This window comes from Monodon monoceros, unplaced genomic scaffold, assembly GCF_005190385.1.
Source record: "Monodon monoceros isolate NGI ecotype Baffin Bay Population unplaced genomic scaffold, NGI_Narwhal_1 Super_Scaffold_11, whole genome shotgun sequence".
Classification (NCBI taxonomy): Eukaryota; Metazoa; Chordata; class Mammalia; order Artiodactyla; family Monodontidae; genus Monodon; species Monodon monoceros.
In genome coordinates this window covers 90,983,538-90,997,912 of record NW_021703767.1, presented here as the reverse complement: position 1 = coordinate 90,997,912, position 14,375 = coordinate 90,983,538, and the positions used below count along the sequence as shown (strand labels likewise).

At 37.8% G+C, this 14,375-nt stretch overlaps 1 protein-coding gene across 2 annotated transcripts in view; it reads left to right on the top strand.

The window, feature by feature from the left end:
* NAALADL2 (N-acetylated alpha-linked acidic dipeptidase like 2) overlaps positions 1 to 14,375 on the top strand; it is a 1,153,076-nt gene that overhangs the window by 561,448 nt on the left and 577,253 nt on the right. For both annotated transcript variants that reach the window (XM_029214633.1, XM_029214632.1), the window contains one exon: positions 3,273 to 3,392. In XM_029214633.1, the coding sequence (XP_029070466.1) occupies positions 3,273 to 3,392 (120 nt within the window). The remainder of the gene's footprint in view (positions 1 to 3,272; positions 3,393 to 14,375) is intronic.

The following is a 14,375-nucleotide window of genomic DNA, read 5'->3' as shown; positions in this document are numbered from 1 at the left end:
TGGAAAAAATGGCTTGACATTTTATCATATCATTGTATATTGATTTGTCTCAGAAAAATTCAATGTGCTTTCTTGCATCTGTGATTTTCAGTTTGCTTGAAGGTAAATATGAAAGACTTTTGGAAAGGACCTGGTTCAGAAGCATCCTTTGAAGACAATAGATAATTTTTATTATCACCTGTCAAACTGTCAGAACATTGAGACTTCTGTAAATATTGACTTTTAATGCATAGCCTCAAAGTACATAAACCAAAATAAATTGATAAAATTATGCCTGTTTTGGGGAATATTTTTGTGGGATAAAATCCTCTTACATGTTAAAATGCATTGATCGTTTATATATGCTATTTATAGAAGATGAGTTGGAGAGCTCTTTAATTGAAATTGCCATTTTTGATGTCATTTACAGAATTGGTATTTTAGTAACTGCCATATTTTTCTGGTATGTACACAAACAAAAAGTCATAGTCTGGCCTACACGCTCTCAGACCAGTATGATTTTTCCCCAAACTCTCCTAAATATGAAAAGTATGTTCATTAATATAACCAAATGTATAATATCTCTGTTTTAATATGCTATCAGTGAGTCATATTTAGTAGATAGCTTAGAAAGTTGAAATGGAAAACATAAATTATTTCATTTTTACAATGTGATCATTAATATTATGTGACCATTTATTTAATAAATACTGGTCAGCCTTGTATTATTCTACAATTTTCCTGTCTTGCTAGTTGTTTGGCATGTGTCGTCCAGCACGGGAGCTTGCTGGTTGTTGAGTGGAGGTGGGCCTTAGCACTGAGTTGGAGATCTCTGGCGGAACTCTTGCTGATTTTTATTACATGGGGCTCAGAGGTCTCTGGTGGTCCAATCTCCTGAACTTGGCTTTCCCACATCAAAGGCTCAGGCCTGACATCTGGCCGGAGCACCTGTCAGCCACATGGCTCAGAAGGAAAAGGAGAGAAAAAAAGAAAGGTAGAAAAAAATAAAATGAAATGAATAAAGTTATTAAAATAAAATATTTTTTTAAAGTATTAAAATAAAAAATTTTAAAAGTAATAAAAAAAGAAAAAATAAGAGAGCCACCAAATCAATAAACAAATCCACCAATGATAACAAGCGCTAAAAAGTAAACTAAGATAAACATAAAAATCAAAAACTGGTCAGCTGCGTACGGCCAACCCCATGTCTACAGTTGCTCCCAAAATCCACTGCCTCAATTTTGGGATGATTCGTTTTCCATTCAGGTGTTCCACAGATGCAGGTTACACCAAGTTGATTGCAGAGATTTTATCCACTGCTCCTGAGACTGCATGGAGAAATTTCCCTTTCTCTTCTGTTTTGCACAGCTCCTGGGGTTCAGCTTTGGATTTGGCCACACTTCTGTGTGGAGGTCACCTGAGGGCCTGTTTTTCTCTCAGACAGGACGGGGTTAAAGTAGCAGCTGATTAGGGGGCTCTGGCTCACTCAGTTTGGGGGGAGGGAGGGGTACAGCATGCGGAGCTAGCCTGCAGAGGCAGAGGCCGGCATGACGTTGCATCAGTCTGAGGCATGCCATGTGTTCTCCCAAGGAAGTTGTCCCTGGATCACGGGACCCTGGCAGTGGCGGGCTGCACAGGCTCCCGGGAGGGGAGGTGTGGACAGTGACCTGTGCTTGCACACAGGATTCTTGGTGGCTGCAGTAGCAGCCTTAGCGTTTCATGCCCGTCTCTGGTGTCTGTGCTGATAGCCGCAGCTCACGCCTGTCTCTGAAGCTCGTTTAGGCAGTGCTCTGAATCTCCTCTCCTCACGCATCCCATAACAATGGTTTCTTGCCTCTTTGGCCATTCCATACTTTTTCCCAGACTCCCTCCTGGCCAGCTGTGGTGCACTAGCCCCTTTCAGGCTGTGTTTACCCAGCCAACCCCAGTCCTTTCCGTGGGGTCTGATCTCTAAAGCCCAAGCCTCAGCTCCCAGCCCCCACCTGCCCTGGCGGGTGAGCAGACAAGCCTCTCAGGCTGGTGAGTGCTGGTCGGCACCCATTCTCTATGGAGGAATCTCTCTGCTTTGCCGTCTGCACCCCTCTTGCTGCACTCTCCTCTGTGGCTCCAAAGATTCCCTACCCTGCCCACCGCCTCTCCCCACCAGTGAAGGGGCTTCCTAGTGTGTGGAAACTTTTCCTTCTTCACAGCTCCCTCCCAGAAGTGCCGGTCCCATCCCTATTCTTCTGTCTCTGTTTTTCCTTTTTTACTTTTTCCCTACCCAGGTACGTGGGGAGTTTCTTGCCTTTGGGGAAGGCTGAGGTCTTCTGCCAGCATTCAGTAGGTGTCCTGTAGTTGTTCCACATGTAGATGTATTTCTGATCTATTTGTGGGGAGGAAGGTGATCTCCACATCTTACTCCTCCACCATCTTGAAGATCCTCCCTCCTGAAACAGCACATTTAGTATTATAATTTTATGACTGGAAAGCATAACAGCTATTATTTTAATAATAGAAATTCCAGAAAGTAAAGTCCAAAGGAATCCTCTTGGCTGTAGGAGTATGCTGGATGGAACTCTCAGGGCAGTACGTTTCAAAGTGTGGGATGGGGTTCACCAAATAATAGGATTCCCAGTAAAATTTCCAGGAAGGCATACACTTTTTACATTAATAAAATGAGAATTTTAAAAATGAGAAATATTGATATGAAACATAACTCTAAGGGAGTAGTGGGAAATGTGACAGAAGTAGTTGTTTGGTGTTATATTCTAAAGTCTTGAATTTCACAGTGGTATAGGTGGCTGTATAGGTTGTATGCTGCATAACCCAGGGGGTTGTCATTCACAGCTGGATATATGCACATCCTGAACAGCTGTGCATTGTGAACTTTGTACTTAATTTGGATAACAGTAGAGAATCTTTGAGTTGTTTTCACATCTAAGAGTAGTATGATTGTTGTTGAACCTTAAGGAAATTAATTTTGCAGCATCTTGTAAAATGATTCAAATTCCAGAAACATGAATGTAAGAATATACCAAACTGAGTGGTCTGTTAGAGGCATAAACTGGGTTTTTAATTTGTTTAGAAGAGACTGCAAAGCAAAAATGAATCTAAACCTTTTTCTCAAGTGACTTCTCAAAGGAGAATTGTTGTACCCTGATAGAAATAGAAAGGTCATGATTGGGACAGGGTAAGAGAGAGAGTAGTTCTCCTTTGAACGTTTTGAATTACTATGAATGATTTTGTTATGCTAAATGGGCAATTTGCTGTAATGCTTCTGACAGGGCTTTATTTTTCTTTGTCTTCTCTTTCAGGCTGAAGTCATTGATGTGAGTTATGGAAATGCAGATGATTTAAATAGGATTAAAAAAATGAAAAATGTCACAAATCAGATTGCACTCCTGAAATTAGGAAAACTGCCACTACTTTATAAGGTTGGTCCAATGGCTGTTATTTGGTGGTAGGGTGAATATTTTGTTCAGTTGGGGTTACATATGCATCTGAGAACATGAAGAGAGAGAGAGTGAGTGAGTGAGTGTGTGTGTGTGTGTGTGTGTGTGTGTGTGTGTGTGAGGGAGAGCAAGAGAGTGGAAAGACAAAGAGGTGTACGGTATCACAGGAAGATAACCTTTCCAAAATGGATAATTTTATATTAAGACCTTTAAGATATTGTGAGTTTGTGGGACCTTCATAAAATTGGCATTTCCTTCATAATACCTATCTGGAATGCTAAAAATGAGAACCACAGTGTCTTCTTCTCGCGACATCGGCAAAACTTCTAATCTGTTATCTAATTACCATGTGCTTTATGTTAACTAGTATCTCGCTGATTTACACTCCTTAGTGATTAATTTTTGTCAACTGTATAACTTCACAGTTACTGACTGTGCTCAGAAATTTAATTAAAATATAATATACTAAGGAAAAGCAGAATTATGATTTATTTTATTTAAAGAGTTTATTAATACTCATCCACCAGATGCATTTACATAATTAAAGCAGTTCAATCTAAGTATCTCATAATGAGCCACCACAATAGAGAGTTACTACTGCTCATTCTTACTTCATTTTCTTTTTCTATTAAGAAAGAATGATCAGTGTAGTTGTGTAGTTATGTCCCTGGAATGCTCTGGTTCTGAAGATATATTGGATTTCTCCTCATTCAAACCTATAGGAGATTAGCTAATTCCCAGGAGCAAAAAATGTTTCCAGAAATCTGTTGGCACACTCTGTAAGGACCCAAGAGAACATTCTGTGCCTGTTTTTTATTTTCCAAGGATGCTCTTATACTTAAATCAATGTCTGATAGTAGATAATAGGCCAGAATTTTAAGTTAGTCTTGAAAATATAATACACACTGATAATAATTTTTTGTAGGATTTTTTGTAGGATTTTTGTAGGATTTGTTAGTATGTATTAAAGGCCTTAAAATAATCATTTTGACCCAATAATTCCATTTCAACAGTATATTCTAAAGGGGAAAAAAATCAGAGATGATGAACACAATGATTACCAATGATGTGAGAAAATATTTGAAATGATATATACATCCAGTTTAGCAATGAAAATTATGCTACATTTGTACAGCTGAATACAACAATTACAATGTGAAGAATATTTAATATGTGAAAATCCTCATAAATCAAACAAATAAATTATAAAGAGGACATTTATAATAATTATATAATAATTATTACATTTATAGTTACTTCTAAAAGTAACATTGTTAGAAATATGGGTTAAATATTTTTCTAAGCATTTTTAAATGTATTTTCACATTAATCTTTACAATAACCATAGTGTTGAGGTACAGATTATTATCTTCAATTTATAGATGAGTATCACAAGTGCATGAGGAAGGAGATAAGGTAGAGTATACTCTTTCCCCCCAAACAGCCCCAATCTGGTAGAGGGGCAAAATGATGACATTTTAAATCAATGGTACAGATTTGATCATGGTATGAGACTAGGCATTCTAATTACTTACTTAAGACAAGCGATTCAAATTGCTTAGAGGACATTTTATTACCAGTAATCAGAAGAACTCTTCCTCTAGTTGTTTGAGGAAGAATGTTCTTTTCCAGATGTTTTAAAGGGGCAGTGGAAAACAAAGCACAACAGACCCACTTACCCGTGAAGGATAAGTTCCAAGACTCCCAGTGGATGCCTGAAACCACAGTTAGTACCAAACCCTACATATACTATGCTTTTCCCTACACATATATACTTATGATAGTGTTTCATTTATAATTAGGCATAGTAAGAGATTAACAACAATAACTAACAATAAAATAGGGCATATAACAATATACTATAATAAAAATTATGTGAGTGTGATACCACCAACGTCATTCTGATAATTTAGAGGGCTGCTTAGTGACTAATGGGCAGGTTAGGATATACAGCATGGATATGCTGGGCAAAGGGATGATTCACATCCTGGCTGGATGGAGTGGGACAGCCTGAGATGACATCAAGCTACTCAGAACAGCCCATAGTTTAAAACTTAGGAATAGTATTTTTGGAATTTTCCGTTCAGTGTACTTTGGACTGCAGTTGACCACGAGCATCTGAAACCTCTAAAAGTGAAACTATGGATAACAGGGAACTACTGTAACACTGCTTTGGGTACAGTACATGAATCCTGCTTGTTCAACCTAAGAGTGATACAGATGTCTAAAATGTTGTTTGTGGTAGGGGCCAATTATCTAAATTGGGTTGATGGAATTATGGATTTCTATTTCTTTATATTTTCTAAATTCCTAATGATTTTGTATATATTTTGTAAGGAAAAAAAGTCTAAAAATTCATGTTAAGATAAAGCATTTAAAATTTTTTCTAACAGTGTTTATAGGCCAAATACTCAAAATCCCTACCAGTAGATAATGGGTTAAAACATAGCCAGTTTCTTTTTATTTGACTGCTGCAGAGAATATTTACATTATGAAACCATTTGGCAAGGTCCACAAAGTACTGAAATAGTGGTTTATCTAGAATAGGTCACAGTTATTAAAACCCCGGTACATTTTCCCTGATCATCTTCCTTACAGGCCTATGAAGAGATTTAACAAAAAGGTCTGTGCAGAATTTCCCTTTAGACAGAGCCTTGCCACAAACTTGGCATTATCTTCTAGCTAGAGAAGAGAGAGCACTCTTTCTTTAACCTTTTAGATTCTATTCTAGGCATCTCTGTTTTCTGTAGATTGTCCCAGAGATTATGGAATCACGGATTCCATATCTGTTAATATACATTCATATTGTAAAGAAAAAAAGAAAGCATGGTGTAGACAAGGTTATATAGCATGATTATAGCTGAACTTGCTTCACCTGTCCATCAGATATATTCTGAGGCTGAAATTGGAAAATGAGGTAATAGAGTAATACAGCTGGGTTGAAAAAAAGGCAGAGGACCAATGGACTTCTATGTGAATTACAACTGTTACTCATGATTCCAAATGAGCATCTGGACTGGGAACATGGGGCTGAATGAGTAGAGAAAAGTTAATCCTATTTTAACTGTGCAGTAGTAACTAAATCAGTTTAAAAAATGAATCTGGGAGGGAATCTCTGTATCTGAGATAAAGAGAGCAAAGGGGAAGCAAAATTGTGATATTACCTCCTAAAGAGAGTAGAAAAATAATCCGCAGTCAAGAAGGAGGAGATCTCATTTGTTTTATCATAAATGGTATGTATGTGTTAATTTAGTCACTAGGAAGGGATTGATGAGGTAATCCCCACATTTGTAGCAGGAGCTGTAAAAGGCAGATGGCTTCTAGCTATAAGCCTTGATGTCCACACTTTGTTGTTGCAGGAAAGGGCCAGGTCCTTCAGACCTAGCTTGTGCTAGTTTCCTTAAGCTTAAACCTTAGAGGAAAGGCTTTAGGTTTCTATGAGCTTTGTATTTATAGCAGTTTATTTTATAGGAGAGTGCTTTCATTCCTTGAGCTTTAAGACAAAATAGTCTTTTATCTGTCATGATGGATTTACTTAGATTTCTCTCAGTGACAATCTGAGACATAATAAAGCAGATCCCCAAACCCTTGCAAATTCCCAAATTGCTAAATAGGTCTCTAGTACGAAATTTATTTTATAAAAGGCAATAAAAGCATTTGGCTTTCTTTTAGAGTCATTTTCACAAAAAGCAGTAATAAAAAAAAAATTACTGTGTAGTCCATGACAACTAGAAATTGAGTAAATCCCACTGAAATGTGGAAGATGGGCCATTTTCTGGGTCTGCACCACATATAAGCCCCAAATCTTGTAAGAGTCAAATTTGCATATGGTAAAATTACAAATGACTAAATATCTTATGCCTTTTGTGCATGGTGAAGTTACACATGAAAATTCATAAATGCTGTTGTGATTTTTTCATAAATGAAGTAACATACAGTACATTCCTAGTACTCACAGCTAGATGATAAGAAACTAGCAAATATTACCTGGTTTTTGCATTTTCTTATATACCTTTTTATCCCTGTAATCACAATTTTAATGATTTAGGAATCCAAATGATTTTGTAGTTTCCTACAAATGAAACAGTTTCCTATCTATTCATCGGATAAGATTTATATTTTAATATCAATTTTGCATTGTTTGGCCAGTGTATGACTTAACCAACTACCACTGAAGTCCATAAAGCATGCTTAAAGAGGAAGGCATTTTGGAAGAGGCTGGAGGGAAATGAGAGGTAGAAAACAATTGTTATGTGTTGATATTTTCAAATATTCAGTAGATTGTTTCCAACAGATTAGGAAAAAAGTAAACTTCATACTATTTGAATTTCAAACCCAATTTCATCTACAAAACAAGTAAATTTAAAACACTGAGTTGGGGGTTTAGTGAGGAAATCTCTATATTTGGTGAATTACCAATCAGTACTCAACAAGTGGACAATAGGAAGATCAGTAAGAAATTCTCTAGTTTAGGTAAAGTAAATGCTGAGAAATACTATATTTTGAAACCTTACCTCACATAAGGCATTGACATGCTTTTCATATTTGCTGAACTATACTGTTTCATTTGCTCCAATCTCCTTTTTTTTTTTCTGATGACAATTATTTAATCCTTATGATAACTGCATTCAAAATAATTATTTTTTAAAATTTCAGTTAATAGAGAGTGGCATTACTCTATTACATGTGGTAGAAGTTTAAGATGGTAGATCTAAAATTTAATTTTCATTTCCCCAAATTAACATATAATGTATTCAGCTAATAATTAGTGTCAAAAATATGTGATATGAGAGCCTTCAAGATGGTGGCGGAGTAAGGCATGGAGATCACCTTCCTGCCCACAAATACATCAAAAATACATCTACATGTGGAACAACTCCTTCAGAAAACTTACTGAAGGCTGGCAGAAGACCTCACAATTCCCCAAAGGCAAGAAACTTTCCATGTACCTGGGTAGGGCAAAAGAATAAAACAGACAAAAGAATAGAGATGGGACCTGGACCTCTGGGAAGGAGCTGTGAAGGAGGAAAAGTTTCCACACACTAGGAGGCCCCTTCACTGGTAGAGACGGGGGGTGGACGGGGGGAAATGTTCAGAGCCACGGAGGAGAGTGTAGCAACAGGGGTGCAGAGGGCAAAGCAGAGAGATTCCCGCACAGAGGATCGGTGCTGACCAATACTCACCAGCCTAAGACCTTGTCTGCTCACCCACCAGGACAGGTGGGGGCTGGGAGCTGAGGCTCGGGTTTCGGACGTCAGACCCCAGGGAGAGGACTGGGATTGGCTGCGTGAACACAGCCTGAAGGGTGATAGTGCACCACAGCTAATGGGGAGAGAGTCTGGGTAAAAGACTGGAACTGCCTAAGAGGCAGGAGACCATTGTTTCGGGGTGCAGGAGGAGAGGAGATTCAGAGCACCGCCTAAATGAGCTTCAGAGATAGGCGTGAGCCATTGTTATTAGCGTGGACACCAGAGACGGGCATGAAACATTAAGGCTGCTGCTGCAGCCACCAAGAATTCTGTGTGAAAGCACAGATCACTCTCCACACCTCCCCTCCTGGTAGCCTGTGCAGCCTGCCACTTCCAGGGTTCTGTGATCCATGGACAATTTCCCCGGAAGAACACACAGCATGCCTCAGGCTGTTGCAAAGTCACGCAGGCTTCTGCCATCGCAGCCTCGCCCTACATTCTGTACCCCTCCCTCCCACCGGCCTGAGTGAGCCAGAGCCCCCTAATCAGCCACTCACTTAACTCCCTCCTGTCTGGGTGAAGAACACATGCCAGAGGGCTACCTGCATGCAGAGGTGGGGCCAAATCCAAAGCTGAACCCCAGGAGCTGTGCAAACAAAGAAGAGAAAGGGAAATCTCTCCCAGCAGCTTCAGGAACAGCAGACTAAATCCCCACAATCAACTTGAAGTACGCTGCATCTGTGGAATACCTGAATTGACAATGAACCATCCCAAAATTGAGGTGGTGGATTTTGGGAGCAAATGTAGACTTGGTGTTTTTGTACGCAGCTGACTAGTTTCTGATTTTTATGTTTATCTTAGTATAGTTTTTAGCGCTTGTTATCATTGGATTTATTTATTGGTTTGCTTGCTCTTTGTTTTACAGTTTTTTAAATTACGTATTATATTTCTTTATTTTAATAATTTTTAGTTTGTATTTTAATAACTTTCTTGTATTTTTATTTTTTTCTTTCTTTCTTTTTTTTCTCTCTTTTATTCTGAGCCATGTGGCTAACAGTGTCTTGGTGCTCTGGCCAGGTGCCAGGCCTGAGCCTCTGAGGTGGGAGGGACAAGTTCAGGACATTGGACCACTAGAGACATCCCAGCTCCACATAATAGAAATTGGCAAGAGCTCTCCCGGAGATCTCTTTCTCAACACTAAGACCCAGCTCCACTCAACAACCAGAAAGCTACAGTGCTGGACACCCCATGAAAAACACCTAGCAGGACAGGAACACAATCCCACCCACTAGTAGACAGGATGACTAAAATCATAACAAGCTCACAGACACCCCAAAACACAGCATTGAACGTGGTCCTGCCCACCAGAAAGACATGATCCAGCCTTATTCACCAGAACAAAGGCACCAGTCCCCTCCACCAGGAACCCTCCATAACCCACTGAACAACCTTACCCACTGGGGGCAAACACCAAAAACAATGGGAGCTACAAACCTGCAGCCTGCAAAAAAGGAGACCCCACACAGTAAGTTAAGCAAAATGAGAAGACAGAGAAATATGCAGCAGATGAAGGAGCAAGGTAAACACCCACCAGACCAAGCAAATGAAGAGAAAATAGGCAGTCTACCTGAAAAAGAATTCAGAGTAATGATAGTAAAGATGATCCAAAATCTTGGAAATAGAATAGAGAAAATACAAGAAATGTTTAACAAGGACTTAGAAGAACTAAAGAGCAACAAACAAACAATGATGAACACCACAATAAATGAAATAGAAAATTCTCTAGAAGGAATCAATAGCAGAATACCTGAGGCAGAAGAACAGATAAGTGACCTGGAAGATTAAAAAGTGGAAATAACTACCACAGAGCAGAATAAAGAAAAAAGAATGAAAAGAATTGAGGACATTCTCCGAGACTTCACAGACAACATTAAACACACCAACATTCTAATTATAAGGGTCCCAGAAGAAGAAGAGAAAAATGAAGGGACCGAGAAAATATTTGAAGAGATTATAGATGAAAAGTTCTCTAACATGGGAAAGGAAGTAATCAAGTCAAGGATGCACAGAGAGTCCCATACAGGATAAATCCAAGGAGAAACACGCCAACATATATATTAATCAAACTATCAAAAATTAAATACAAAGAAAAAATATTAAAAGCAGCAAGGGAAAAACAACAAATAACATACAAGGGAATACCCATAAGGTTAACAGCTGATTGTTCAGAGAAACTCTGCAAGCCAGAAGGGACTGGCAGGACATATGTAAAGTGATGAAACCGAAAAACCTACAATGAAAATTACTCTGCCCAGCAAGGATCTCATTCAGATTCGAAGGAGAAATTAAAACCTTTACAGACAAGCAAAAGCTGAGAGTTCAGCACCACCAAACCAGCTTTACAACAAATGCTAAAGGAACTTCTCTAGGTAGGAAACACAAGACAAGGAAAAGACCTACAATAACAAACCCAAAACAATTAAGAAAATGGTAATAGGAACATACATACTGATAACTACCTTAAATGTAAATGGATTAAATGCTCCAACCAAAAGACATAGACTGGCTGAATGGATACAAAAACAAGACCCATATATATGCTGTCTACAAGAGACCCACTTCAGACCTAAGGACACATACAGACAGAAAGTGAGCAGATGGAAAAAGATATTCTATGCAAATGGAAATCAAAAGAAAGCTGGAGTAGCAGTTCTCATATTAGACAGAATAGACTTTAAAATAAATGCAGGAGACAAATACAGGAGACAAAGAAGGACACTACATAATGATCAAGGGATCAATCCAAGAAGAAGATATAACAATTGTAAATATTTATGCACCCAACATAGGAGCACCTCAAAACATAAGGCAAACGCTAACAGCCATAAAAAGGTAAATAGACAGAAATACAATAATAGTAAGGGACTTTAACACCCCACTTTCACCAATGGCAGATCAATCAAAGTGAAAATAAACAAGGAAACACAAGCTTTAAGTGACACATTAAATAAGATGGACTTAGTTGATATTTATGTACATTCCATCCCAAAACAACAGAATACACTTTCTTTTCAAGTGATTATGGAAAATTTTCCAGGATAGATCATATCTTGTGTCACAAATCAAGGCTTGGTAAACTTAACAAACTTGAAATCATATCAAGTATCTTTTCCGAGCACAACGCTATGAGACTAGATATCAATTACAGGAAAAAAACTGTAAAAAATACAAACACACGGAGACCAAACAATAGGCTACTAAATAACCAATAGATCACTGAAGAAATCAAAGAGGAAATCAGAAAATACCTACAAACAAATGACAATGAAAACACGACCACCCAAAACCTATGGGCTGTAGCAAAAGCAGTTCTAAGAGGGAAGTGTATAACATTACAATCCTACCTCAAGAAACAAGAACTCTCAAATAAACAACCTAACTTTACCCCTGAAGCAATTAGAGAAAGAAGAACAAAAAAACACCCAAAGTTAGCAGAAGGAAAGAAATCATAAAGATCAGATCAGAAGTAAATGAAAAAGAAATGACGGAAACGATAGCAAAGATCAGCAAAACTAAAAGCTGGTTCTTTGAGAAGATAAACAAAATTCATAAACCATTAGCCAGACTCATCAAGAAAAGGAGAAAATTCAAATCAACAGAATTAGTAATAAAAAAGGAGAAGTAACAACTGATACTGCAGAAATGCAAAGGATCATGAGGTTACTACAAGCAATTCTATGCCAATAAAATGGACAACCTGGAAGAAATGGACAAATTCTCAAAAAAGCACAACATTCCAAGACTGAACCAGGGATAAATAGAAAATATAAAGACCAATCACAAGTACTGAAATTGAAACTGTGATTAAAAATCTTTGAACAAACAAAAGCCCACAGCCATTTGGCTTCACAGATGAATTCTATCAAACATTCAGAGAAGAACTAACACCTATCCTTCTCAAACTCTTCCAAAATATAGCAGAGGGAAGAACACTCCCAAATGCATTCTATGAGGCCACTATCACCCTGATACCAAAGCCAGGCAAACATGTCCAAAATAAAAGAAAACTGCAGGCCAATATTTCTGATGAACAAGATGCAAAAATCCTCAACAAAATACTAGCAAACAGAATCCAACAACACATTAAAAGGATCATACACCATGTTCAAGTGGGGTTTATCCCAAGAATGCAAGGATTCTTCAGTATATGCAAATCAATCAATGTGAAAAGCCATTTTAACAAATTGAAGGAGAAAAACTATATGATCATCTCAATAGATGCAGAAAAACCTTTTGACAAAATTCAACACCATTTATGATTAAAAAAAAAAACTCTCCAGAAAGTAGGCATAGAGGGAGTGTACCTCAACATAATAGAGACAAACCCACAGCCAACATTTTGTCATATATATGACAAACCCACAGCCAACACCGTTCTCAGTGGTGAAAAACTGAAACCGTTTACACTAAGATCAGAAATAAGACAAGGTTGCCCACTCTCAGCACTATTATTCAACATAGTTTTGGAAGTTTTAGCCACAGCAATCAGATAAGAAGTAGAAATAAAAGGAATCCAAATTGGAAAAGAAGAGGTCAAGCTGTCACTCTTTGCAGATGACATGATACTATACATAGAGAATCCTAAAGATACTACCAGAAAACTACTAGAGCTAATGAATGAATTTGGTAAACTAGCAGGATAAAAATTAATGCACAGAAATCTCTCATATTCCTATACACTAATGATGAAAAATCTGAAAGAGAAATTAAGGAAATACCCCCATTTACCATGGCAACAAAAAGAATAAAATACCTAGGAATAAACCTACCCAAGGAGACAAAACACCTGTATGCAGAAAACTATAAGATGCTGATGAAAGAAATTAAAGATGATACAAACAGTTGGAGAGATATACCCTGTTCTTGGAGTGGAAGAATCAACATTGTGAAAACGGCTATATTACCCAAAGCAATCTACAGATTCAATGCAATTCCTATCAAACCACCAATGGCATTTTTCACAGGAGTAGAACAAAATTTTTCACAAATTGTATAGAAACACAAAAGACCCAGAATAGCCAAAGCAATCTTGAGAACGAAAAACGGAGCTGGAGGAATCAGACTCCCTGACTTCAGACTATACTACAAAGCTACAGTAATCAAGATAGTATGGTACTGGCACCAAAACAGAAATATAGATCAATAGAACAGGATAGAAAATCCAGAGATAAACCCATGCACATATGGTCACCTTATCTTTGACAAAGCAGGCAAGTGTATACAATGGAGAAAAGACAGTCTCTTCAATAAGTGGTGCTGGGAAACTGGATGGCTACATGTAAAAGCATGAAATTAGAACACTCCCTAACACCATACACAAAAATAAACTCCAAATGGATTAAAGACCTAAATGTAAGGCCAGGGAATATAAAGCTCTTAGAGGAAAACATAGGCAGAACACTCTATGACATAAATCACAGCAAGATCCTTTTAGACCCACCTCCTACAGAAATGGAAATAAAAACAAAAATAAACAAATGAGACCTAATGAAATTTAAACGCTGTCACACTGCAAATGAAACCATAAACAAGATGAAAAGACAACCCTCAGAATGAGAGAAAATATTTGCAAATGAAGCAACAGACAAAGTATTAACCTCCAAAATATACAAGCAGCCCATGCAGCATCAAAAAAACAAACAACCCTATACAAAAATTGGCAGAAGACCTATACAGACATTTCTCCAAAGAATATATGCAGATTTCCAACAAACAC